General features: G+C 51.5%; 4 protein-coding genes and 1 long non-coding RNA gene across 5 annotated transcripts; all 5 read right to left on the reverse strand.

The window, feature by feature from the left end:
* Nucleotides 1-316: 316 nt before the first annotated feature.
* Nucleotides 317-3,199, reverse strand: LOC122394242. The gene is made up of 2 exons (XM_043390982.1): nt 567-3,199; nt 317-385 (listed from the first exon to the last, which is right to left on the reverse strand). Exon 1 carries the CDS (start codon nt 2,259-2,261, stop codon nt 1,302-1,304), a length of 960 nt encoding a protein of 319 aa, XP_043246917.1. The 5' UTR covers nt 2,262-3,199; the 3' UTR covers nt 317-385; nt 567-1,301.
* A 115-nt stretch (nt 3,200-3,314) lies between these two features.
* LOC122394231 lies at nt 3,315-7,206 on the reverse strand. The gene is made up of 4 exons (XM_043390967.1): nt 6,862-7,206; nt 5,828-5,910; nt 3,816-4,264; nt 3,315-3,325 (listed from the first exon to the last, which is right to left on the reverse strand). Exons 1-4 carry the CDS (start codon nt 7,204-7,206, stop codon nt 3,315-3,317), a joined length of 888 nt encoding a protein of 295 aa, XP_043246902.1.
* Nucleotides 7,207-7,453: 247 nt separating this feature from the next.
* LOC122394241 lies at nt 7,454-10,336 on the reverse strand. Its single transcript, XM_043390981.1, has 2 exons — nt 7,704-10,336; nt 7,454-7,522 (listed from the first exon to the last, which is right to left on the reverse strand). Exon 1 carries the CDS (start codon nt 9,396-9,398, stop codon nt 8,439-8,441), a length of 960 nt encoding a protein of 319 aa, XP_043246916.1. The 5' UTR covers nt 9,399-10,336; the 3' UTR covers nt 7,454-7,522; nt 7,704-8,438.
* Nucleotides 10,337-10,451: 115 nt separating this feature from the next.
* On the reverse strand, nt 10,452-14,343 carry LOC122394232. Its single transcript, XM_043390968.1, has 4 exons — nt 13,999-14,343; nt 12,965-13,047; nt 10,953-11,401; nt 10,452-10,462 (listed from the first exon to the last, which is right to left on the reverse strand). Exons 1-4 carry the CDS (start codon nt 14,341-14,343, stop codon nt 10,452-10,454), a joined length of 888 nt encoding a protein of 295 aa, XP_043246903.1.
* Nucleotides 14,344-14,590: 247 nt separating this feature from the next.
* Nucleotides 14,591-14,947, reverse strand: LOC122394244. Its single transcript, XR_006258830.1, has 2 exons — nt 14,841-14,947; nt 14,591-14,659 (listed from the first exon to the last, which is right to left on the reverse strand). It is a non-coding gene; the product is annotated as an uncharacterized LOC122394244 (long non-coding RNA).
* Between the last annotated feature and the right edge of the window lie 11,745 nt (nt 14,948-26,692).

A 26,692-nucleotide genomic window follows, 5' to 3' on the forward strand; every position in this document is an offset into this window, starting at 1 on the left:
TGATCACGACATAAACAAAGGCAGCATAAGAAAATATGCACCGGAAGGGCGGCTGCGGCACATACTGAGATACTTGTTGAGATACATTGCCTTTGACGTGTGCAGTGTGCACCTACATTTCTACTGACCTGTGTGCTACCCATGGGTGTTCACTTTTTCTTTCTTTCTTTCTTTTTGACCCTGTTCTGATTCAGGTGGTGTGCTTGTTTCAGCCGAGGCAGGAGATCTCATTGGCTGGAAGGCAGGTGACGTAGTGTGACTGATAGCGCCATCGTCCATCGCCGTTAATCAAACTGCAACTCAAAATAAAATTGGATCGAACTAAAAGGTTTATTGCAGCCTCGATGTGGAGATGGTCAATACTGATGACCAATGACCGTAAAAACTGTCAAAAAACCACACACACACACAACAACATTCGGTCAGATTCAGTCGCAACACATAAACAGGATAACACATACAAAATGACTAGATCAAGACATTGATGATTAAATGAGGATATGAAACAATCATGGACAAACAAAACCAAGTTCAATAAACAAATTAAAGATCAAACAGGCACCTACTTCGTCCGGGTATAATGGGGTCGTGCTCCAATCAGCTGTTAGGCGCGTCTGCTCGTCAGTCGTCTCCAATAAGTACAAATGAGACCAATGATAGCGAGACCAATGATAGCGCCAACCTCAACGTGAGTGACGTCACACCGATGCCTTCAGTTCAATGGCTGGAGAAAAAATAAGTAGCAATTAGTAATCCACATCCATGCGTCGAGCAGCCACGGTCACACTCATCACAATCATGCAACATGCGCCTCATTCCATGGCACCAACATTCATCCCAGTACCGACAGAGCTTTGGCGGTAACATGGCTCCCCATTTTTTTGCCAAAAAAAAATCAAACCTTCTCGCGCGCGTCCCGCGCAAAGGCGATACATCAACACAAAAGGCTCCCTTGACGGGAATAAAGACCTCAGTTCTCCCGACAGCGATTCCACTCAGTCACCCGAACCGCAGAGTGGTAACACGCTCCGAACTGCACGATCTAGAGTCTAGCCCGTCTAGCCATTTGGACCTCGAACGTGCAACAATAAACACAATCGGCCAGCGGCACCGCAGCGCAGTACACTGCCTTACCCGCCACTACGTGTCTCGGCCACGAAATTCACAAAGTACGCAAGTGAGCAAAAGTCACGCCGTTCAGCCATGGCGCCAGCTCACCTAGCTAGCCACCGGGCAGTCAGCCTTCACTACGCGCCCACCATCGGTCGCGGCTCGCTCATGCACTGCAGTCCCTCACTGCCCTACTCGTCAGTTCTCAAGAGCAGTATGAGGCGGTGGATCGGTCGGTCATACTCCGACCGCCCGATCTTCACGCGCACCTTACGCACGAGTTCGTCGTCACTCGGATACACGCGCACAGCGCGTCCCATCGGCCACCGCCCCCTTGGGGCAGCATCGTCCACGACGATCACGACGTCACCGTCTCGGACGTTGGGTTCAGTTGCCTGCCACCGTCTCCGCTCCTGCAGAGAAGGCAGGAACTCTCTCCTCCAGCGTGTCCAGAAGAGGTTCGCCAGGAACTGCACGCGCCTCCAGCGATGTCTCGCGTACAGGTCCTCCTTGACGAATCGTCCCGGAAGAGAGCACACTACTTTCGACTTTAAGGTTAGTAGCTGCTGAGGAGTCAGGGGTTCGACCGTGTTAGTATCGGACATACTAGTGTAAGTAAGTGGCTGGCCGTTGATGATGGCTTCTGTCTCGACCATCACTGTGCGCAGCAGTTCGTCGTCCAGGCTGTGGCCGTGCGAGGCCAGGATGCTGCTGAACACCGCCCGTGCTGTCCGAATCGGTCGCTCCCAAACGCCTCCCATATGACTGGCGTGAGGGACATTGGCGTGGAACTCAACGAGGTCGCAGTCATCCTTCAGGAGCTCATCCTGGATCTTCTTGTGGTCAGTCTCCTTCAGGGCGGCTTCCAGAAGGCTCTTGCCGCCCATGAAGTTGGTTCCTTGATCGCAAAACAAGCGGCGTACCGGGCCTCTCCGCCCCACGAAGCGCCGGTATGCGTTCAAGAACGAGTCAGCCGATAGTGAGTTTGCTGTCTCCAAGTGGACACCTCGGGAGCTCAGGCACGTGAACATCACGCCCCATCGCTTCACATCGCTTCTCTTTTCCCGGATATAGAAAGGGCCGAAATAGTCCACTCCCGTGAACGTGAACGGCTCGGCACCTTCCACACGTTCTGCAGGGAGATCCGACATCTTTTGTACAGACGGCGTTCCTCTCAGACGGATGCATTTCACACACTTCAGGATGCATCGAGACACCGCAGACACCGAGACTTCCTCGTACTATCCAGTATCCTCGCTGTCTCACTTCACTCAGAGTTGTCTCTCGTCCGCAGTGCTCCATCTGGTCATGCACATGACGCACAACAAGGTCTGTCACATGTGAGCGATTGGGCAATATCACCGGATGAGCCACTTCGAAAGGCACATCTGCTCTCCGGAGTCGACCCCCAACTCGCAGCAGACCGTCGTTGTCGATGAACGGGTCCAGTCGGAACAACGAGCTCGTCTTCTTGACGCACCGCTTGATCCGTCCACTTCTTTCGTCTGTTGATTGAAGGGCCAAGTTCCGTCTCTGAAGCTCTTCGCTGAAACTGTCAGCTTGAACAGACTTCAGAATTACCCTTTCAGCTTTGTTCAGCTCTTCTACGCTGGTCGCCACTCCGCGCGGCTGTCCCAGCGCGCCCTCCTCATGTTGTGCTGTATCTCGGTCACAGCTTCTTGCGCGCTGGCGCACTATCTGGCAGAAGCGCCGTACCACGGCGACAGCTCGTTTGGCTCGAGACCAGCTGGAAAAGTAGTCCAGTCGTTTGGCCAGAGACTGGTTTTGACCATCCTGCTCTGGGACTCCTCGGACTTCAATCTTGAGCACACTTGCTGCCTTCACTTCAGGGTCATCCGATGCCACTTCTGCCTTTGTGACCTGTCCGGGAAGACCTCCGCGCTGCAGAAGGAACGCAGGTCCGTTCCACCACAGACCGTTGGTCTTCAGCTCGTTCAGAGCTGCTCCTCTCGATGCGATGTCAGCTGGGTTATCTTCGGACGCTACGTGTCGCCACTGAGTGGGGCGCGTCGCCTGTCGAATCTGCTGGACGCGGTTCGACACGAAGACATGAAACCTCTTCGATTCGTTGTAGATATAACCCAGCACCACTTTGCTGTCGGTCCAGAACACTTCGTTCAGCTCTGGTATATCTAGCTCTCTTCTTAGGAGACAGCTGCCCTTCACCATCGCCACTGCCGCAGTCAGCTCCAGTCTGGGTACGGTGAGAGGGCGCTTAGGGGTGACTCGTGCTTTGCTGAAGACGAGTGATGATGCCATTTGCCCGTCCTCCGTCATGATCCTTAGATAGCTGCAGTAGCCGTAGCCTTCCAGACTTGCATCACAGAAGTGATGCAACTCGTACAGCTTCACACACTCTTGTCCCAGGCCATGGGCGTAGCACCTGGGCACACTCACTGAGGAGAGCTGCGAGAGGCCGGACTTCCAGCTTTCCCAGCGTTGGGCAGTCTCATCGGCTACTGGATCATCCCAGTCGTATCCATCTGTGCAAAGCTGCTTCAAGATCTTCTTGCCTTGAAGGGTTACCGGCGATACGAAACCCAAAGGGTCGTAGAGGGAGCTCACGAGAGAGAGGATCCCTCTTCTGGTGGGTGGCCGTTCTGGAGTCTCGAAGCTGAAGCCGAGAGTGTCGTCTCTCAGGTTCCACCTGATGCCCAGGGCGTGTTCAAGTGCCGTCATCTCACTCATGACTTCGACTTCTTGCAAGTCCTTGGCGCGACGGTCGGCCGGGAGCTGTAGCAGGACCTCAGACTCGTTAGACGCGAACTTCCGTAGGTTGAAGCCTCCTTTCGCGCAGAGATCGATGGTTCTCTTCGCCAGGTCTACGGCAGACTCCACGTCTGGTACGGATGTGAGGCCGTCGTCCACGTAGAAGTTACGCCGCACGAACTCGGCTGCACTTCTTCCTGATGTACTCTCGTGTCTGTTGGCAGTTTCCTTCAATGCCATCATCGCACACGCTGGCGAGGACGTCGCCCCGAACAGGTGTGTTGTCATGCGGTGCTCTTCTGGGCTAGCGGTGATGTCACCTCGCTTCCACCACAAGAAGCGGAGGAGGTTTCGGTCTTCTGGGTTGACGCCGACCTGGTTAAACATTCCCTGAACATCACAGCTGAGGCCGACGAGCTCCTTTCTGAAACGGATAAGTACGCCGATGAGACTATTTCCGACGTCTGGACCCTGAAGGAGCTGCGAGTTCAGAGACACTCCTTGATGTTGAGCGCTACAATCGAACACCACTCTGAGCTTGGCCTTCTTGGGGTGGCACACCCCATGATGTGGTACGTACCACACATGTCCCTCCTGTTCTTGTTCATCGGCTGGAACGACTTCGGCGTAGCCTTTCTCCAGCATCTCATTCATAAACGCTTCATACTCCTCTCGGAACCTTGGATCTTTCGCCAGTCTGCGTTTCAATCCTTGGAGCCTCTTCAAAGCCACCTCTCTGTTGTCCGGAAAGGAGAACGACTGGTCCCTCAGCGGGAGGGGCATCTCGAAATGGAGGTCCTCTCTCTGATGTATTTTGCTTTGCACGATGTTCATGAACTTCGTGTCGTCTTGTGAGTACGTGTGCTCTTCAAGCGTGTCGCGGAAGTCAGCCTCAAGCAGGTGCATCAGCTGAACAGGGCTCACTTCTCGAGTGTGCACGCGGAAGGCAAAGTGACAGGACGTCCCGTTGCTCCTTTTCGCCTCACTGTCCAGGATACCGACGATACTCCATCCAAGTACTGTCTTCATTGCCCATGGCTCGTGGTCTTCTCCCACGACAACTTCTAGAGGCTTCACTGCCTTCGCGCAGTTGATTCCGATCAAGACTCCAATCTCGGCTTCATCGAAGTATGGAGGCAGTTGCTGTCCAACAGACTTCAAGTGAGGCCACTTCCGTACGCTCTCCTCTTTGGGGATGAGCCCACGATCTGCCGGGATATCGGAGCGCGAGTAGGTCGTAGGCAGGGGTACTTCGTCTCCGCCGTCAACTGCCTGCACCACTAGACCATGGACGGCATGGGCTCGCTCGACTGATTTCCCGGTCATTGTGTTCAGTTGCAGACGGGTTTCCACCCCATCAACGTCCATCTGCTGGCGTACCGACTCCTTGATAAAACAGGCGTCTGACTGCAAGTCCAATAAGGCGTAGGTGACGATCTCTCTATCTGGTCGCTCATCATGACGAAGCCGCACGGGGACGACCATCGAATGGGCGCACACATTTCTCTCTGCAACGCCCACTTGAAGAGAAGTCGCACTTGTCTGGGTACCCTGACTGCTCTTCGTGCTTGATCGCCCACCATCAGAGGCCACCAGAGCGTCATCATGCAGGACGGTAGGATGCAGCTTCCCACACTTAGTGCACCGTTTCTTCACCTTGCACGTACGCCACACATGTCCAGGCTTGAGACAGCCTCTACAGAGACCGTGCTTGAGGACGGCGTCATGTCTCTCACGGACGCTCATCTTGATGAACTTCTGACAGTAGTCCAGAGTGTGGTCTCCATTGCAAATCTTGCACCTCAATCTTGGCACTTGGTCACCATCTGACGGCGCGTTGGTGGCAGCTAAGAATGTTCTTGCTCTTGTCTTGGGCTGAGGCTTCTTCGTGTTCTGCTCAGCTTCGGAGAGACGACTACCAACTGGTCCGCTGGCAACGCGCGCTTCTTTCCTCAAAAAGAGGACAAACTCGCCTAGAGACGGATACCTCGCGCTGGATCCGAGGCGGGGCTCGTAGAGCGCCTCGTCTACCACCCGTTCCCAGCGGTTCACAATGTACTTCGGCAGTAGCTGAAGCATCCGAACGTTCTCGTCAGGGTCACTGAGGACATCCAGACCTGCAACGGTTCTTGAAGCAACTTCGCAGCTCTCCAAGTAGTCGGCGAACTGCCGGAGTCCCCTTGCATCGCCAGGAGCGATCTTCGGCCATGTACGTATCTTCCTTCTGTAGGTCTGTGCAGTTATGAAGTTGCTTCCATAACGCTCTTGCAGTTTCGCCTTCGCCTCACCATAAGCATCCTCTGAGCTCAAGTGCAGAAAACCTTGGATCGCGTTGCGTGCTTCACCGCTCGTGTACCGAGAGAGGAAGTGTAGCCTCTCGGCAGCTGATGAAGTGCGCGCTTCAATGTAGCTTTCAAATGATTTCATCCACAGGTGAAACTGCTCTGCATCACCACGGAACACCTCTGGCTCCAGGGCTGGCAGAGAACTTCTCTTACTCTGCTCTGCAAGTAGCTGAGCCAGCCCTGAGAGAAGCTCTGCTGCAGAAGAGGCGGCTGCTCCCTGCGAAGGTTCTTGACTAGGATTCCTCACATCAGCTTCTCGGTTCGTGTCAGCTGCAGTGCTCAGTCCTGGTGCAGGCTGCTGCTGGTGATCAGATGGAGCAGCAATGTCCTCTACTGTCTGTTCCGGATGGCGGCTGGTTACAGCGTTTCCCTCAGTCTGACCTTCCAGTTCCAGCTTGAACTTGTGTGTCACCTCTGCCTGTCTCTGCTGGATTTCGATCTCGGTTTGCAGTGCCAACTCCTCTTCTTTCCATTGCAACTCTTGGCGTTGACGCTCAAGCTCTTGCCTTGCCTTCAGCATGGACAGTCTTGCTGCCACTTCAGCTTTCTTGCGCTGGTCTTCGATCTGCATCAGCTGAAGGCCAGACTTCGTGCTGACGCCAGAGCCAGCCACTGATGCACTTGCCGTCTTCTGCGGCTGTCTGCTCTTCAAGTAGCCTTCAACCACCATTCTGACTTGGTCGATTTCTTCTAAAACCATCTTGTGGTTCTCTGAGTGTTGCTCCACTTCAGCCCGAGGGAGCAAGTGACACAACTCATATTCTGTCTGTGAGAAGGAGATGTAGTTGTGGATCCACTTCTTTGCCTTCTCTTCTGAGATGTCTGGGTTCACCTCCACTTCGGTACCACTCTGTCGGACCACCTGCCGACTGAGCTGCTTCAGTTCACGTAGCTGATGCTTGTAGGCCTTCGTCTTAAGTTGAGTTTGGTACTCGCGCCCCGCCTCTGTTGGACGGATGGCTCTCCCAGAACTGGACTGCAGAGCGTCCAACGTCTCATCCTCCTTCCCCGAATCAGCCATGTTAGTTCAGGTAAGGTTAGGTAGGTCAGTATCAATAGGTTAGTGCCGAATTGGTTATGTTAAAAACTATCAACTTCACCAAACACTATACTACAAACACAAGTTGTAGGTAACTATACTACAGAAAACGACTCAAAACTGGTGACACATCATAACTGAAGCCACCCCACTACGGGTGGAAGAATTTTTACTGATAGCGCCATCGTCCATCGCCGTTAATCAAACTGCAACTCAAAATAAAATTGGATCGAACTAAAAGGTTTATTGCAGCCTCGATGTGGAGATGGTCAATACTGATGACCAATGACCGTAAAAACTGTCAAAAAACCACACACACACACAACAACATTCGGTCAGATTCAGTCGCAACACATAAACAGGATAACACATACAAAATGACTAGATCAAGACATTGATGATTAAATGAGGATATGAAACAATCATGGACAAACAAAACCAAGTTCAATAAACAAATTAAAGATCAAACAGGCACCTACTTCGTCCGGGTATAATGGGGTCGTGCTCCAATCAGCTGTTAGGCGCGTCTGCTCGTCAGTCGTCTCCAATAAGTACAAATGAGACCAATGATAGCGAGACCAATGATAGCGCCAACCTCAACGTGAGTGACGTCACACCGATGCCTTCAGTTCAATGGCTGGAGAAAAAATAAGTAGCAATTAGTAATCCACATCCATGCGTCGAGCAGCCACGGTCACACTCATCACAATCATGCAACATGCGCCTCATTCCATGGCACCAACATTCATCCCAGTACCGACAGAGCTTTGGCGGTAACATGGCTCCCCATTTTTTTGCCAAAAAAAAATCAAACCTTCTCGCGCGCGTCCCGCGCAAAGGCGATACATCAACACAAAAGGCTCCCTTGACGGGAATAAAGACCTCAGTTCTCCCGACAGCGATTCCACTCAGTCACCCGAACCGCAGAGTGGTAACACGCTCCGAACTGCACGATCTAGAGTCTAGCCCGTCTAGCCATTTGGACCTCGAACGTGCAACAATAAACACAATCGGCCAGCGGCACCGCAGCGCAGTACACTGCCTTACCCGCCACTACGTGTCTCGGCCACGAAATTCACAAAGTACGCAAGTGAGCAAAAGTCACGCCGTTCAGCCATGGCGCCAGCTCACCTAGCTAGCCACCGGGCAGTCAGCCTTCACTACGCGCCCACCATCGGTCGCGGCTCGCTCATGCACTGCAGTCCCTCACTGCCCTACTCGTCAGTTCTCAAGAGCAGTATGAGGCGGTGGATCGGTCGGTCATACTCCGACCGCCCGATCTTCACGCGCACCTTACGCACGAGTTCGTCGTCACTCGGATACACGCGCACAGCGCGTCCCATCGGCCACCGCCCCCTTGGGGCAGCATCGTCCACGACGATCACGACGTCACCGTCTCGGACGTTGGGTTCAGTTGCCTGCCACCGTCTCCGCTCCTGCAGAGAAGGCAGGAACTCTCTCCTCCAGCGTGTCCAGAAGAGGTTCGCCAGGAACTGCACGCGCCTCCAGCGATGTCTCGCGTACAGGTCCTCCTTGACGAATCGTCCCGGAAGAGAGCACACTACTTTCGACTTTAAGGTTAGTAGCTGCTGAGGAGTCAGGGGTTCGACCGTGTTAGTATCGGACATACTAGTGTAAGTAAGTGGCTGGCCGTTGATGATGGCTTCTGTCTCGACCATCACTGTGCGCAGCAGTTCGTCGTCCAGGCTGTGGCCGTGCGAGGCCAGGATGCTGCTGAACACCGCCCGTGCTGTCCGAATCGGTCGCTCCCAAACGCCTCCCATATGACTGGCGTGAGGGACATTGGCGTGGAACTCAACGAGGTCGCAGTCATCCTTCAGGAGCTCATCCTGGATCTTCTTGTGGTCAGTCTCCTTCAGGGCGGCTTCCAGAAGGCTCTTGCCGCCCATGAAGTTGGTTCCTTGATCGCAAAACAAGCGGCGTACCGGGCCTCTCCGCCCCACGAAGCGCCGGTATGCGTTCAAGAACGAGTCAGCCGATAGTGAGTTTGCTGTCTCCAAGTGGACACCTCGGGAGCTCAGGCACGTGAACATCACGCCCCATCGCTTCACATCGCTTCTCTTTTCCCGGATATAGAAAGGGCCGAAATAGTCCACTCCCGTGAACGTGAACGGCTCGGCACCTTCCACACGTTCTGCAGGGAGATCCGACATCTTTTGTACAGACGGCGTTCCTCTCAGACGGATGCATTTCACACACTTCAGGATGCATCGAGACACCGCAGACACCGAGACTTCCTCGTACTATCCAGTATCCTCGCTGTCTCACTTCACTCAGAGTTGTCTCTCGTCCGCAGTGCTCCATCTGGTCATGCACATGACGCACAACAAGGTCTGTCACATGTGAGCGATTGGGCAATATCACCGGATGAGCCACTTCGAAAGGCACATCTGCTCTCCGGAGTCGACCCCCAACTCGCAGCAGACCGTCGTTGTCGATGAACGGGTCCAGTCGGAACAACGAGCTCGTCTTCTTGACGCACCGCTTGATCCGTCCACTTCTTTCGTCTGTTGATTGAAGGGCCAAGTTCCGTCTCTGAAGCTCTTCGCTGAAACTGTCAGCTTGAACAGACTTCAGAATTACCCTTTCAGCTTTGTTCAGCTCTTCTACGCTGGTCGCCACTCCGCGCGGCTGTCCCAGCGCGCCCTCCTCATGTTGTGCTGTATCTCGGTCACAGCTTCTTGCGCGCTGGCGCACTATCTGGCAGAAGCGCCGTACCACGGCGACAGCTCGTTTGGCTCGAGACCAGCTGGAAAAGTAGTCCAGTCGTTTGGCCAGAGACTGGTTTTGACCATCCTGCTCTGGGACTCCTCGGACTTCAATCTTGAGCACACTTGCTGCCTTCACTTCAGGGTCATCCGATGCCACTTCTGCCTTTGTGACCTGTCCGGGAAGACCTCCGCGCTGCAGAAGGAACGCAGGTCCGTTCCACCACAGACCGTTGGTCTTCAGCTCGTTCAGAGCTGCTCCTCTCGATGCGATGTCAGCTGGGTTATCTTCGGACGCTACGTGTCGCCACTGAGTGGGGCGCGTCGCCTGTCGAATCTGCTGGACGCGGTTCGACACGAAGACATGAAACCTCTTCGATTCGTTGTAGATATAACCCAGCACCACTTTGCTGTCGGTCCAGAACACTTCGTTCAGCTCTGGTATATCTAGCTCTCTTCTTAGGAGACAGCTGCCCTTCACCATCGCCACTGCCGCAGTCAGCTCCAGTCTGGGTACGGTGAGAGGGCGCTTAGGGGTGACTCGTGCTTTGCTGAAGACGAGTGATGATGCCATTTGCCCGTCCTCCGTCATGATCCTTAGATAGCTGCAGTAGCCGTAGCCTTCCAGACTTGCATCACAGAAGTGATGCAACTCGTACAGCTTCACACACTCTTGTCCCAGGCCATGGGCGTAGCACCTGGGCACACTCACTGAGGAGAGCTGCGAGAGGCCGGACTTCCAGCTTTCCCAGCGTTGGGCAGTCTCATCGGCTACTGGATCATCCCAGTCGTATCCATCTGTGCAAAGCTGCTTCAAGATCTTCTTGCCTTGAAGGGTTACCGGCGATACGAAACCCAAAGGGTCGTAGAGGGAGCTCACGAGAGAGAGGATCCCTCTTCTGGTGGGTGGCCGTTCTGGAGTCTCGAAGCTGAAGCCGAGAGTGTCGTCTCTCAGGTTCCACCTGATGCCCAGGGCGTGTTCAAGTGCCGTCATCTCACTCATGACTTCGACTTCTTGCAAGTCCTTGGCGCGACGGTCGGCCGGGAGCTGTAGCAGGACCTCAGACTCGTTAGACGCGAACTTCCGTAGGTTGAAGCCTCCTTTCGCGCAGAGATCGATGGTTCTCTTCGCCAGGTCTACGGCAGACTCCACGTCTGGTACGGATGTGAGGCCGTCGTCCACGTAGAAGTTACGCCGCACGAACTCGGCTGCACTTCTTCCTGATGTACTCTCGTGTCTGTTGGCAGTTTCCTTCAATGCCATCATCGCACACGCTGGCGAGGACGTCGCCCCGAACAGGTGTGTTGTCATGCGGTGCTCTTCTGGGCTAGCGGTGATGTCACCTCGCTTCCACCACAAGAAGCGGAGGAGGTTTCGGTCTTCTGGGTTGACGCCGACCTGGTTAAACATTCCCTGAACATCACAGCTGAGGCCGACGAGCTCCTTTCTGAAACGGATAAGTACGCCGATGAGACTATTTCCGACGTCTGGACCCTGAAGGAGCTGCGAGTTCAGAGACACTCCTTGATGTTGAGCGCTACAATCGAACACCACTCTGAGCTTGGCCTTCTTGGGGTGGCACACCCCATGATGTGGTACGTACCACACATGTCCCTCCTGTTCTTGTTCATCGGCTGGAACGACTTCGGCGTAGCCTTTCTCCAGCATCTCATTCATAAACGCTTCATACTCCTCTCGGAACCTTGGATCTTTCGCCAGTCTGCGTTTCAATCCTTGGAGCCTCTTCAAAGCCACCTCTCTGTTGTCCGGAAAGGAGAACGACTGGTCCCTCAGCGGGAGGGGCATCTCGAAATGGAGGTCCTCTCTCTGATGTATTTTGCTTTGCACGATGTTCATGAACTTCGTGTCGTCTTGTGAGTACGTGTGCTCTTCAAGCGTGTCGCGGAAGTCAGCCTCAAGCAGGTGCATCAGCTGAACAGGGCTCACTTCTCGAGTGTGCACGCGGAAGGCAAAGTGACAGGACGTCCCGTTGCTCCTTTTCGCCTCACTGTCCAGGATACCGACGATACTCCATCCAAGTACTGTCTTCATTGCCCATGGCTCGTGGTCTTCTCCCACGACAACTTCTAGAGGCTTCACTGCCTTCGCGCAGTTGATTCCGATCAAGACTCCAATCTCGGCTTCATCGAAGTATGGAGGCAGTTGCTGTCCAACAGACTTCAAGTGAGGCCACTTCCGTACGCTCTCCTCTTTGGGGATGAGCCCACGATCTGCCGGGATATCGGAGCGCGAGTAGGTCGTAGGCAGGGGTACTTCGTCTCCGCCGTCAACTGCCTGCACCACTAGACCATGGACGGCATGGGCTCGCTCGACTGATTTCCCGGTCATTGTGTTCAGTTGCAGACGGGTTTCCACCCCATCAACGTCCATCTGCTGGCGTACCGACTCCTTGATAAAACAGGCGTCTGACTGCAAGTCCAATAAGGCGTAGGTGACGATCTCTCTATCTGGTCGCTCATCATGACGAAGCCGCACGGGGACGACCATCGAATGGGCGCACACATTTCTCTCTGCAACGCCCACTTGAAGAGAAGTCGCACTTGTCTGGGTACCCTGACTGCTCTTCGTGCTTGATCGCCCACCATCAGAGGCCACCAGAGCGTCATCATGCAGGACGGTAGGATGCAGCTTCCCACACTTAGTGCACCGTTTCTTCACCTTGCACGTACGCCACACATGTCCAGGCTTGAGACAGCCTCTACAGAGACCGTGCTTGAGGACGGCGTCATGTCTCTCACGGACGCTCATCTTGATGAACTTCTGACAGTAGTCCAGAGTGTGGTCTCCATTGCAAATCTTGCACCTCAATCTTGGCACTTGGTCACCATCTGACGGCGCGTTGGTGGCAGCTAAGAATGTTCTTGCTCTTGTCTTGGGCTGAGGCTTCTTCGTGTTCTGCTCAGCTTCGGAGAGACGACTACCAACTGGTCCGCTGGCAACGCGCGCTTCTTTCCTCAAAAAGAGGACAAACTCGCCTAGAGACGGATACCTCGCGCTGGATCCGAGGCGGGGCTCGTAGAGCGCCTCGTCTACCACCCGTTCCCAGCGGTTCACAATGTACTTCGGCAGTAGCTGAAGCATCCGAACGTTCTCGTCAGGGTCACTGAGGACATCCAGACCTGCAACGGTTCTTGAAGCAACTTCGCAGCTCTCCAAGTAGTCGGCGAACTGCCGGAGTCCCCTTGCATCGCCAGGAGCGATCTTCGGCCATGTACGTATCTTCCTTCTGTAGGTCTGTGCAGTTATGAAGTTGCTTCCATAACGCTCTTGCAGTTTCGCCTTCGCCTCACCATAAGCATCCTCTGAGCTCAAGTGCAGAAAACCTTGGATCGCGTTGCGTGCTTCACCGCTCGTGTACCGAGAGAGGAAGTGTAGCCTCTCGGCAGCTGATGAAGTGCGCGCTTCAATGTAGCTTTCAAATGATTTCATCCACAGGTGAAACTGCTCTGCATCACCACGGAACACCTCTGGCTCCAGGGCTGGCAGAGAACTTCTCTTACTCTGCTCTGCAAGTAGCTGAGCCAGCCCTGAGAGAAGCTCTGCTGCAGAAGAGGCGGCTGCTCCCTGCGAAGGTTCTTGACTAGGATTCCTCACATCAGCTTCTCGGTTCGTGTCAGCTGCAGTGCTCAGTCCTGGTGCAGGCTGCTGCTGGTGATCAGATGGAGCAGCAATGTCCTCTACTGTCTGTTCCGGATGGCGGCTGGTTACAGCGTTTCCCTCAGTCTGACCTTCCAGTTCCAGCTTGAACTTGTGTGTCACCTCTGCCTGTCTCTGCTGGATTTCGATCTCGGTTTGCAGTGCCAACTCCTCTTCTTTCCATTGCAACTCTTGGCGTTGACGCTCAAGCTCTTGCCTTGCCTTCAGCATGGACAGTCTTGCTGCCACTTCAGCTTTCTTGCGCTGGTCTTCGATCTGCATCAGCTGAAGGCCAGACTTCGTGCTGACGCCAGAGCCAGCCACTGATGCACTTGCCGTCTTCTGCGGCTGTCTGCTCTTCAAGTAGCCTTCAACCACCATTCTGACTTGGTCGATTTCTTCTAAAACCATCTTGTGGTTCTCTGAGTGTTGCTCCACTTCAGCCCGAGGGAGCAAGTGACACAACTCATATTCTGTCTGTGAGAAGGAGATGTAGTTGTGGATCCACTTCTTTGCCTTCTCTTCTGAGATGTCTGGGTTCACCTCCACTTCGGTACCACTCTGTCGGACCACCTGCCGACTGAGCTGCTTCAGTTCACGTAGCTGATGCTTGTAGGCCTTCGTCTTAAGTTGAGTTTGGTACTCGCGCCCCGCCTCTGTTGGACGGATGGCTCTCCCAGAACTGGACTGCAGAGCGTCCAACGTCTCATCCTCCTTCCCCGAATCAGCCATGTTAGTTCAGGTAAGGTTAGGTAGGTCAGTATCAATAGGTTAGTGCCGAATTGGTTATGTTAAAAACTATCAACTTCACCAAACACTATACTACAAACACAAGTTGTAGGTAACTATACTACAGAAAACGACTCAAAACTGGTGACACATCATAACTGAAGCCACCCCACTACGGGTGGAAGAATTTTTACTGATAGCGCCATCGTCCATCGCCGTTAATCAAACTGCAACTCAAAATAAAATTGGATCGAACTAAAAGGTTTATTGCAGCCTCGATGTGGAGATGGTCAATACTGATGACCAATGACCGTAAAAACTGTCAAAAAACCACACACACACACAACAACATTCGGTCAGATTCAGTCGCAACACATAAACAGGATAACACATACAAAATGACTAGATCAAGACATTGATGATTAAATGAGGATATGAAACAATCATGGACAAACAAAACCAAGTTCAATAAACAAATTAAAGATCAAACAGGCACCTACTTCGTCCGGGTATAATGGGGTCGTGCTCCAATCAGCTGTTAGGCGCGTCTGCTCGTCAGTCGTCTCCAATAAGTACAAATGAGACCAATGATAGCGAGACCAATGATAGCGCCAACCTCAACGTGAGTGACGTCACACCGATGCCTTCAGTTCAATGGCTGGAGAAAAAATAAGTAGCAATTAGTAATCCACATCCATGCGTCGAGCAGCCACGGTCACACTCATCACAATCATGCAACATGCGCCTCATTCCATGGCACCAACATTCATCCCAGTACCGACAGAGCTTTGGCGGTAACAGTGACGTCAAAGTGCGTGAGGTCATCCATCTGGTAGGAGCAGGAGTCTGGTGGTGGGAAAAGGTAAGTAGGCATATCGACAACCGCCTGCTGTGGTAGTCGATAGAGTTTGTGCTCAGACTGATCATGCCTTTTTTGACGAACATGTCGGCAATGATTTCTGTTGGGCTGTTTCAAGCCAGGTTTATGTGATTTCACATGCAGTTTTTTTTAACCATTGCAATTCTGCCTTTGTGAATTAATTCATCTTAGTCTTAGTGAAATGGTTTTATGCAAGCAGCCCTCTGATTATATTCTATCGAGTGCGATTTGCTCTCACCGTCATAATTATTCAACACATCGCCGCGGGCTTACGACGCAGGAGCTGTACTGCATCGGAAGTGTCGCTGGAGCGCTTCAGGTTTAGCTGTCCGGATTTCGCTTTTGTTTTGTCCTGCGAATTTTTAGAGGAATTGCCGTTTGGAACAGCTCGCCAACTGTCTATTGCTATTGTGGAAATTCTAATTTGACCCTTGCCCTTGACGGAAATGCGTCTTTGGATTGCCTACCTTTTGCTTGCTTACGTTTTTTTTTTCTCAAAACGCTTGCCGCATTTTGGTGTTTTGCCTATCCAGCCTTTTACCTTTATTCGGTTTATGGTCTTATATGGATCAAACATGAAGCCACCATTGTGTGTGAGAACTGAGATGTGTGAAATGTTTTGCAAGATGTCTTATTGGCCGTTTTCACGACGGAACTTTCGCAGAGAAACTTATTTGATACCTAAAAAGTACCTACCCTTAGAGGCCTTAACATCCCTCAAACTGAAATATTTTATGTTCAAAATAATTTTAGAAGTTTAAATCCGGGCATTTTTTGCCCTCAAATCACTTATTTATTTACAAACACAGCAATTTTTGGTTCTAGTAGCCCACCTTTCGACTATGAGGTATTAAATCAGCGTGGCAACTTGCTCCCTCTTTGCTCCCTCGCCTGCTCATGGAAATATCATGTTCTGCCTGGACGTCGGACCCGGCGGCCGCAGTGCACCTGCACACGTGCGGAGAGGGGCGCTGGAGGCTACTCTGGAGCTTCTGCCATTCCGCGGCGCGACTGCTGGCAAAACGGCGGCGATTGAGGCGGTTGGGAACAGCTGCAGCAATGGTGATGGCGGTGATGGCGACATGGCGGTTTGGGACTTCATCTCAGCGCGGCCGCCGCCCAGGCGCCGCTGCGCCCGGCTGCTCAGCCACCTACCGGATGGCGGGGTGGCCCTTACGGCCCTCACGCCCGTTCGGTCTGCGGCCACGTTGTGGGGTGGCGGTCGCGGGGTTAGCGGCGTTGGACTTCGTCCTTTATCCAGACTGCACCGTACCATCTGAACGGATGGATCTGCCAAGAAAGATGACATCCAAGGCGGCTATGAGGCGATCACAAAGCTTCACCAAGAGCTTCTCCTTCATGGGGCCGGCCGGCCGTTAAGTCGCAACACCGGCTGCCGAGTGCCAACAGCTGCGTGCGCTGGCGCCGACGCGTTGTGGGCCGCGCTGCTGACGCCCAAGCTGCGGTATCAACCATCTATGAATAAGTGGCAGCGGTGGCGGCTTGTCAGTTGTTAACGTGCCTTAACAGACGTTGCGAATAGCCCGCGTTGGAATCGCATGGTTGGGAACACAACGCAAGTAAAAATGGGCTTCCTTGATGAACCTACTTTTTAAGCATTGTAGCCTTTGTAATTTTGGATGTTTTGCTGTAGATATTATTTTCTACATATATACTATATAGGCACTCACGTGCTTTAAATCGCGCAATGCAATTGAACCATGGTAAAGACAATGATAAATGAACTGAGAGCTGACATGCCCCATGCTTTGTGTGTGTATGTGTGTGTGTGTGTGTGTGTTTTTTTTTTGGCGAGGCGATAAAAGTGGTTTTGGACACTGGATGAGTTTTTAGGGGTGTGGTGAGGGGGGATGTAATTCCACAGACCTTCTGTCAGATTCACTAATGCAGTAGGTCTGTGCGGTGTTTAGTTATCGGAGCATTCTTTGAAAGTCGTGAATAGGGCCACCGAGTACCTAAAGCCGTGATATTCCCCCACAAAAACTTCTTTTAACCCACGAGCCGCTGGGGGGGGGGCATAAAGTTGCCCCCCCTTTACGTTTTGGGAAATATCTCCGAAACCTGATGAGCTACGAGCGTGAAACTTGGCATAGCTTCAAATGAATACCTAGGCAATGTTTGAGGAAAGTTTGGTGGTTGTAGCACCTAAGATGACGTCACAGTGACGTCATAAAGTTTTGTCGTTTTCCGATATGGACCTTTTTGATGACGCTGAGCATGAAACTCGACTGTAAATGAACTAGAAAGCACCTGCTGTCATCCTAAAACATCTTACTACACTTCCATCTAGTTTCTGACCAATAATCGGCCCTTTATATTCGGTCCCATATATGTGATGCATCGTGAGGAATATGAGAGTCGCAAATCTATAATTTCACTTATGACGTCACTGTGACGTCATTGCAAATGGGATCGACACCAAATTTGGACACAACCTCGGCTAGGTATTCAGGAAGATGTGTGCAAAGTTTCGCTTCTCTATCTCTTCGCGTTGCGACGATATCGTTGCAGAAGTAAAGGGGGGGCAACTTTTTGCCCCCCCCCCCCCCCAGCGGCTGGCGGGTGGCGCGGAGGCCCAGCGGCCGCCGGGTTAAATAACCGGGGATAGGTACATGAGCAGAGTAAAGGCCGCCGTCCACTGCGACGGAATTCCGTCCGGAGTCCGTCCGGAATGTCGCCGCACGCTGGCCGCATCCGGTCCGGATGCGGTCCGGATGCGGAGAGCAAGATAATGTTTCCTATCACTTATTACCAAATAAAATATTGCAAGTAACCAGCAGCGAATACTCTTGCCATTCTAAGGAAATAATTTTGACTTACTTCATGATGATCGAGTTCCAATTCTTCGTACAATTCACAATGTTTGCCTCCGACACGGCCCCAAACCACGTCTGTTCCGTCTGTTCCGGACGTTCCGGATGCGTTTTCCGCAGAAAAGTTCAACGCGTCGGATATCACTCTTCCGTCTCCGTGGCAACCGCATCCGAAACGCATGCGGAGAGCTGACGGAAAATCAACAGCTGATTGCCGTTCGGATGCGGTCCGGACCGAACGCACACGATTTCCGTACGGACCGGATGCGCCCATAGGGTTCTGTGTTAAATTCCGTACGGACCGCACGCGTTCCGCACAGTGGACGGCGGCCTTAAATGCTATTACGAACGCCTATCACAATGCTGAGCGAATAGGAAAATCCATAGATGGAGAATTGTGCCGCGTTACGGGTGCTCGGGCGCAGCCAATCCACCGTTTCCCCAGCGGTGACCTTGACCCGCATCGTCTGTCTCGGCTCCAAAGCCAAACCGGCGTGGAATTGGGAGCGTTCGAGCACTCATGGTCCAGCGCAATTCTCCACCTAAATCCATTCCTGATACACATTTGCTTGCTCATAGTCATGTAACCCCGGTAAATTCACCCAACTTTCATATTGGTCGCTCCATAGACAGATGGCCACAGAGATCAACTTAAAAGGCCATTGTTGCATTCATTTAGTGGAGATCATTAAAGAGCCGTGACAGGCCACAAGTCGCGTGACATCATACGTGTAACGACCAATGACGTCGGCCTGCAAAACCCAATGGAAGCGGCTAGCAGCGTGCAATAAAACAGGGCGCTGCTTTCTAAATGTCTGTCGTGCGCCATAAATGAATATATTCTTTGTAGCCTGGCAACTCAGTATCTTTTTTTAACTATTGTACTAGTATTTAATAATTTCATAATTTTATAATTGTGCTTACGCTTTATGTTGATATTAGTGATAAATCCTTAGATAAAGTAAATCGATGTGATATTTAATAGAAAAATAGCAAACTAACGCACCATTCATTCGAAAGCTGGGGAACCTACTAAAAAGAACTACTAAAATTCCTGAGGAACCAAAGGATCAAATGGGGATTAAATAGATGCCTGCTATTCCGTCGTGAAAACGGCCATTGGCCGTTTTCACGACGGAACTTTCGCAGAGGAACTTATTTGATGCCTAAAAAGTACCTACCCTTAGAGGCCTTAACATCCCTCAAACTGAAATATTTTATGTTCAAAATAATTTTAGAAGTTTAAATCTGGGCATTTTTTGCCCTCAAATCACTTATTTATTTACAAACACAGCAATTTTTGGTTCTAGTAGCCCACCTTTCGACTATGAGGTATTAAATCAGCGTGGCAACTTGCTCCCTCTTTGCTCCCTCGGGTATCTAATTCCGGAATTCTTAAAAACAAGGAAAGTATATATCGAGTTCTCTTTTATACCTATTCAGTTATGTTTTAATGGTGATTAAAATATGACAAATTTTTTAATTACATTTCATATAAGAAAACACGCAAAACATTGAAACAAAAATAACTACGGCAGATAATTACCTTCAGGTATCTAATTCCGACCAATCAGCACCTCAGTAGGATATGACGTCATACAAGAATGGTGGTGAAGGCCGTTTGCAGTCCCGGCCGGTAGGTCACGTGACCGCCGGGCGCCTCGGGTCACGCGGCGGTCGGGAGTCGGACGCGGGGCGTGGTCGCGGGCGGACGCGCGGGGCATCATGCTTTGCTTTGCTTGCTTTGTCAACTTCATATAACTTACTATCGCATTCGTGTGAAAGCTTAACACTGCTCAGTGCCCTTAGAAATTGATTTTTGGAAAGCTCAAGTCCCTATAGCTCCTCAGGTCGGCAACAGTTGAAGCCTCATCTGAACCCATGTGAAAAAACGAGGGTAAGGAACCTTGTGTTGCTTTTTCTTTTACCGTCATAATTATCTCAAACCATCACAATTTTGAGTTGCCACATTGTCTGCTTCACTACATTCGTGTAAAACTTGGGTGAAGGCTGGTGGCTCAAAGAAAGGTGAAGATATTTATTTAAGTGCCTAATCCGTGAAATTGAAATATCCCGGCTTTACAAATCTACACTTTTCATTTTCTCCACGATACATTTTTTAAAATTGTTTAAATTCTATCTACATTTGTTAAAATCGGGGCTTTGGTTTTTTGTAAACTAGATCATAAAGTTTACTATAGTTTTGTGTAACCTGATGGCTGAAGAAAATAGTAATTTTGCTAAAATGATGTGCGGAAATTTGTTGCTTTCCAAATCAAATTACTCATACCTATATTTCATTCAAAATTAGGAGGCATTATTACTGTTTTTTCTTGTAACATGAACTGAGTTTGGGTACGGTGCTCCGGAAACGTTGTGGAACTTTAAGCTAGCTAGAGCAGTTTCCATAAAAATTGTTTAGATAGTTGACATGGCTTGTTGACAACTCTTTTGCTGTTTCTAAAAAAAGTGAAAAAATATTTTCCTGCATTAAGCACACAAGGCATGTTATTCTCATAAGCTATCGAATGTGTGTGTGTGTTTTTAAGCTGTTTTTTTTTAAGCTTTTAAGCTGTAACTTCAGTTACTTCACTTTAGAACATATTGCCCAGAATGCGTCACTGATCATGAGCTGGTATATCATATCATATGTAGCAAATACATAAATGAGAATAGTGTGTCATGAATTTTTGTGCATGCTTCTGGATCATCTGTAATTACATCAAAGGCTCGGCTCAAGAGTGTCCTGTCGACCAGCTTATGCCCAACCCTTTCTGTCCGCAGAACGTCGCCTGCGACTCCCGCACGCCGTTTGCCCCGGCCGTCCGTACTGGTCTTCGCGCTGCGAGCCGCGCTGGAGTTCGCGGCGGCGTCGTGGAGCTCCCATCGGGACGGCGTGTGATGCCCGCGTCGAGCTTATAAGCCGTGAGCTTCGATTGGCGGCTCACGCGGTCACCAGCTGTATGTACAGCCTCGGCCCCGACGACCCCGCTAATGGCCGAGACCGGCATACCCCCGGCATGGGTCCGCTGTCCGGCGCAGCGCTGGCCGCCCGCATGCTATGCTACTTTTGGCTGTATCGCTGCCCAGCGGGAGCGCGCTCCACGCTGCGGAAGAGGTACACGTTGCGACCCGACTGAGGACTGCAACCGGATGGTGACACGTCGGCCTCTGCGCCCTGGCCGGGGCAGGCGTGACCGACGTCACAGTGGAGGAACGCCCAAACAAGACCAGCCCACCGTCGGAGCAGCATGGAAATATCATGTTCTGCCTGGACGTCGGACCCGGCGGCCGCAGTGCACCTGCACACGTGCGGAGAGGGGCGCTGGAGGCTACTCTGGAGCTTCTGCCATTCCGCGGCGCGACTGCTGGCAAAACGGCGGCGATTGAGGCGGTTGGGAACAGCTGCAGCAATGGTGATGGCGGTGATGGCGACGTGGCGGTTTGGGACTTCATCTCAGCGCGGCCGCCGCCCAGGCGCCGCTGCGCCCGGTTGCTCAGCCACCTACCGGATGGCGGGGTGGCCCTTACGGCCCTCACGCCCGTTCGGTCTGCGGCCACGTTGTGGGGTGGCGGTCGCGGGGTTAGCGGCGTTGGACTTCGTCCTTTATCCAGACTGCACCGTACCATCTGAACGGATGGATCTGCCAAGAAAGATGACATCCAAGGCGGCTATGAGGCGATCACAAAGCTTCACCAAGAGCTTCTCCTTCATGGGGCCGGCCGGCCGTTAAGTCGCAACACCGGCTGCCGAGTGCCAACAGCTGCGTGCGCTGGCGCCGACGCGTTGTGGGCCGCGCTGCTGACGCCCAAGCTGCGATATCAACCATCTATGAATAAGTGGCAGCGGTGGCGGCTTGTCAGTTGTTAACGTGCCTTAACAGACGTTGCGAATAGCCCGCGTTGGAATCGCATGGTTGGGAACACAACGCAAGTAAAAATGGGCTTCCTTGATGAACCTACTTTTTAAGCATTGTAGCCTTTGTAATTTTGGATGTTTTGCTGTAGATATTATTTTCTACATATATACTATATAGGCACTCACGTGCTTTAAATCGCGCAATGCAATTGAACCATGGTAAAGACAATAATAAATGAACTGAGAGCTGACATGCCCCATGCTTTGTGTGTGTAGGTATGTGTGTGTGTGTTTTTTTTTTTTGCGAGTCGATTAAAGTGGTTTTGGACACTGGATGAGTTTTTAGGGGTGTGGTGAGGGGGGATGTAATTCCACAGACATTCTGTCAGATTCACTAATGCAGTAGGTCTGTGCGGTGTTTAGTTATCGGAGCATTCTTTGAAAGTCGTGAATAGGGCCACCGAGTACCTAAAGCCGTGATATTCCCCCACAAAAACTTCTTTTAAATAACCGGGGATAGGTACATGAGCAGAGTAAATGCTATTACGAACGCCTATCACAATGCTGAGCGAATAGGAAAATCCATAGATGGAGAATTGTGCCGCGTTACGGGTGCTCGGGCGCACCCAATCCACCGTTACCCCAGCGGTGACCTTGACCCGCATCGTCTGTCTCGGCTCCAAAGCCAAACCGGCGTGGAATTGGGAGCGTTCGAGCACTCATGGTCCAGCGCAATTCTCCACCTAAATCCATTCCTGATACACATTTGCTTGCTCATAGTCATGTAACCCCGGTAAATTCACCCAACTTTCATATTGGTCGCTCCATAGACAGATGGCCACAGAGATCAACTTAAAAGGCCATTGTTGCATTCATTTAGTGGAGATCATTAAAGAGCCGTGACAGGCCACAAGTCGCGTGACATCATACGTGTAACGACCAATGACGACGGCCTGCAAAACCCAATGGAAGCGGCTAGCAGCGTGCAATAAAACAGGGCGCTGCTTTCTAAATGTCTGTCGTGCGCCATAAATGAATATATTCTTTGTAGCCTGGCAACTCAGTATCTTTTTTAACTATTGTACTAGTATTTAATAATTTCATAATTTTATAATTGTGCTTACGCTTTATGTTGATATTAGTGATAAATCCTTAGATAAAGTAAATCGATGTGATATTTAATAGAAAAATAGCAAACTAACGCACCATTCATTCGAAAGCTGGGGAACCTACTAAAAAGAACTACTAAAATTCCTGAGGAACCAAAGGATCAAATGGGGATTAAATAGATGCCTGCTATTCCGTCGTGAAAACGGCCATTATGAATCTATTTAGTCTTATTATATTCCGGATCGATTTTGACATGTTGAACCTACATTCATCAAACCGTTTAGTAGCAAGTCACTTTGACAGCCGGTCTGCCTTACCTGGATTTAAGTCATTCCGCTTATTCGGTATTTGCATTATGCTGAAGCATTCGTCAAATGTCAAGGTACTTCGTTTGTTATGCTTGGGCACATTGAGATGAATTCCTCGTGGAGAAACTTTTGATATATTCTGGTGCATTATGCCTGACTTGTTTATCGACCAGTATAGCGCCTTTTGGGGCGACTAACGGAGCGAGCGAGGGGGTGAGTCTTGCACGTGCGAAATTTCGAGAGGGTACCTCCAACTGACTTGTGCACGGCACCCTACTGACCGGTTTCTAGCGATGTGCCAAATTTGAGCACAATCGGCCCAGCCGTTCTCGAGATCTGGGAGCGGCACCCTGCACGTGCGCACGTGCAAAACGGGTCCCAACTGACTTGTGCACGGCACCCTACTAACTGGTCCCTAACCGTGTACCAAATTTGAGCGCAATCGGTCGAGCCGTTCTCGAGATCTGGAAACGACCCCTGCACGTGCGCACGTGCAGCAGCACCCCAACTCTGGCACATGGATATGCAGTGCCTAGTGGGTGCCTACCTACATGCCAACTTTCAGCGCAATCGGCCAAGTAGTTACCGAGATATTGCAACAATTACAAAACTGACACCTCTTCGTTTTGCACGTGGCACGTGCATAAGGGGTCACCCAAATGCATCGGGAATAGTCCAATACTTGGTAGAAGGAATGAAGCTACCCTATAAAAATTACCGCGTGTAAATCGGTCAAGTGGTTGCTGAGATATAAGCCTCGCAAAAGCGTCCGCACGGCCGGCCGGCCGGCCGGCCGGCCGGCCGGCCGGCCGCTCATACTCAGAAATTTCCGTTATTCTACGTAAGACTCCGCTCGCTTCGCTCGCTCCGTAATAATGGTGCAAGGGTCTTCACTCGCGACGGAATGAAATTGATAACGTCATCACTATGCTGAATAGGAGCTGTCAAGTAATGCTGAGCGTTTTCCTGAATTATCTGAAACGTCACAAAACATTGTTTGTTTACGTAGCATCATTTTATTCATAACGAACCTGGAACTTTTCGGCTAAAAGTGACTGATAAATGTTTAATAATGTTGATCATTTCATCAACATTCTTCTGTTTATGTCCCAATTGGAGGAAAATCCGTCAAATATGATCATCGGCAGCAAGGCAAAAGAAAACCGCGTCAAATTAAATCCACCGCCAATGCAATATGAATGAACGAACTCCTGTGAATTAATCTGTTCACATTTCCTTTATCTTCTCGATCGTCCCTCTCCGGTCCCCACCCTCTCCCAGCCTGCATGTCCGGTTCTCCCTCCCTCTGTACCTCCTCTCTCCACTCTGCCCTGTTGTCGTGACCGAGGCGACGTCCGGACTGAGTCACCACTTTCCCCCGGTGTCCTGGTTCCGGCCCCATTTGCGCCGCCGCATCTTACCACTTATTTTCATGACACACTCACTACCCTACCAAACGAGCACACGCTTCGGCGCTCAACCGCCACGCCGGAGTAAAACGTGCAAAAACGCGCTAACGAAGGCACAAAAGCGCACATCGCCCCAGCGCCGCCGTGGCCGAGTGTATCGGCTTTAGGTTTGCCCTTACCTCTATGTGACCATACCAGTGTCCGGTTTAAAAATGCCGCCCGGCGACTACTTTCTGTTGATGCACTGCGCGGGGACGGTCTGTGCGCTGCAGGGTTTTGAGCAGAGCCGAGACGTGAGACGCATCTTTAGTTTGTTTGTTCTTGTTCTTCGCCTTATGATTGCTCTTTCCAGTCGTTTTTGTGATATTTCGCCTTTTGTTCTATCGGTTTGCTGTTCATCGAACTTAAGTGCATCTCCCAGCCGGCTCATTCATGTTGTTTTCTATTTTTTTTTTTTTTAATAACTATGTCCAGTTATCAAATTCATATCCTCTTTCTGCCAACACTCCCTGAGCTTGTTTCGCTCGTGACATTCAAGAGTTGCTTGGGGACAATTAACCCTCTAAGATGCTTCAAAATGTTATGTAAGTGTATTGTGTATGCTGGAACTGACGTGTTCTCAATAGGCCCGGGCAGCGCTTGTCGAACAGCACTGCGGATCCGAAGGTTGGGACTTTAATTGTGAAAAACCGCCCGCCCGCCGCAAAACGCGCAAAACCGCAAAACGCGCAAAACGGACGCCAAAACGCCAACGCAAATGCCTCAAAAAAAATCGCCCGCGAAAACCGCAAAAAACTCAAAAAAACGCAGCAAAAAATCAAAACCGCCCGCATCGCACGCACGCCAAACGCCAAAAAACGCCCGTCCGCCGCAAAACGCGATCACCGCAAAAAACGCAAACCCCGCCGCCGCAAAAAAAAGCCCGCATCGCCCGCCGCCAACCGCGAAACGCCGCAAAAAACGACCGCCCGCCGCAAACCGCAACACCGCAAATAACGGCCGGCCGCCGGCGACCGCAAAACGCCGCAAAAAGCCGCCCGCCGCAAACCGCAAAAGGCCGCAAAAGAAACGGCCGCCCGCCACACACCGCCGCAAAAACGGCCGCCCGCCGCCAAACGCAAACACCGCAAAAACACCCGCATCGCCCGCCCGCCCGCCGCCAAACCCAAAAACCGCAAAAAACGCAAACACCGCCGCAAAAAACGCCCGCAACGCCCGCCCGCCCGTCGCCAACCGCAAAACGCCGCAAAAAAACGGCCGCCCGCCGCCAAACACAAACACCGCAAAAAAACGCAAAAACGGCCGCCCGCCGCCTAACGCAAACACCGGAAAAAACGCAAACACCGCCGCAAAAAACGCCCGCCGTCCGTTAAACGCAAACACTGACGCATTAAGACAAATATGGCGCTCTGCGGCAAATGTGGTGCATTCATATCTGCCGTTTAAGCAGCCATCCCTTAATTACAGCGCATCCTTATCGTCCAATGTTCGACAAAGATACGCACATTCTGCGATTTGCGGCAAAAATGGCGCTTTGAGACAAACGTGGCGCATTGAGTCAAACGTGGCGCATTTGTTTCTGTTGCTTAACAATTCATCCACCCACCAAATTCTAGCCGAATCGGACTTAAACTGACAATGTTATGCACATTTGAATATTTTACTATAAGATATCTCCGCAAAGGAGGTGCCCAAATTTGCACGTGTGCCACGTGACCGCCGGTGGTGTAAGCAGGACTTGTCTCCTCACTGATTGCACCATTTCAGTGTTCCTGGCTTGTGCTGTTTTCGTGCTATAAGGCCACAAATCGGCAAACACACGATAATCTGGGAGGTACGCGACTCAAACACGTGGCCACGTGGCACGTGCCGGACCTCTGATAGCTTCACCGCTCACGCCACGTGATGACCCATCGACGTGGCCATCAGCATGTAAAAGATGACCCCGGCCG

Source organism: Amphibalanus amphitrite, unplaced genomic scaffold (genome assembly GCF_019059575.1).
Source record: "Amphibalanus amphitrite isolate SeventyFive unplaced genomic scaffold, NRLGWU_Aamphi_draft 000581F_arrow, whole genome shotgun sequence".
NCBI classification, from domain to species: domain Eukaryota; kingdom Metazoa; phylum Arthropoda; class Thecostraca; order Balanomorpha; family Balanidae; genus Amphibalanus; species Amphibalanus amphitrite.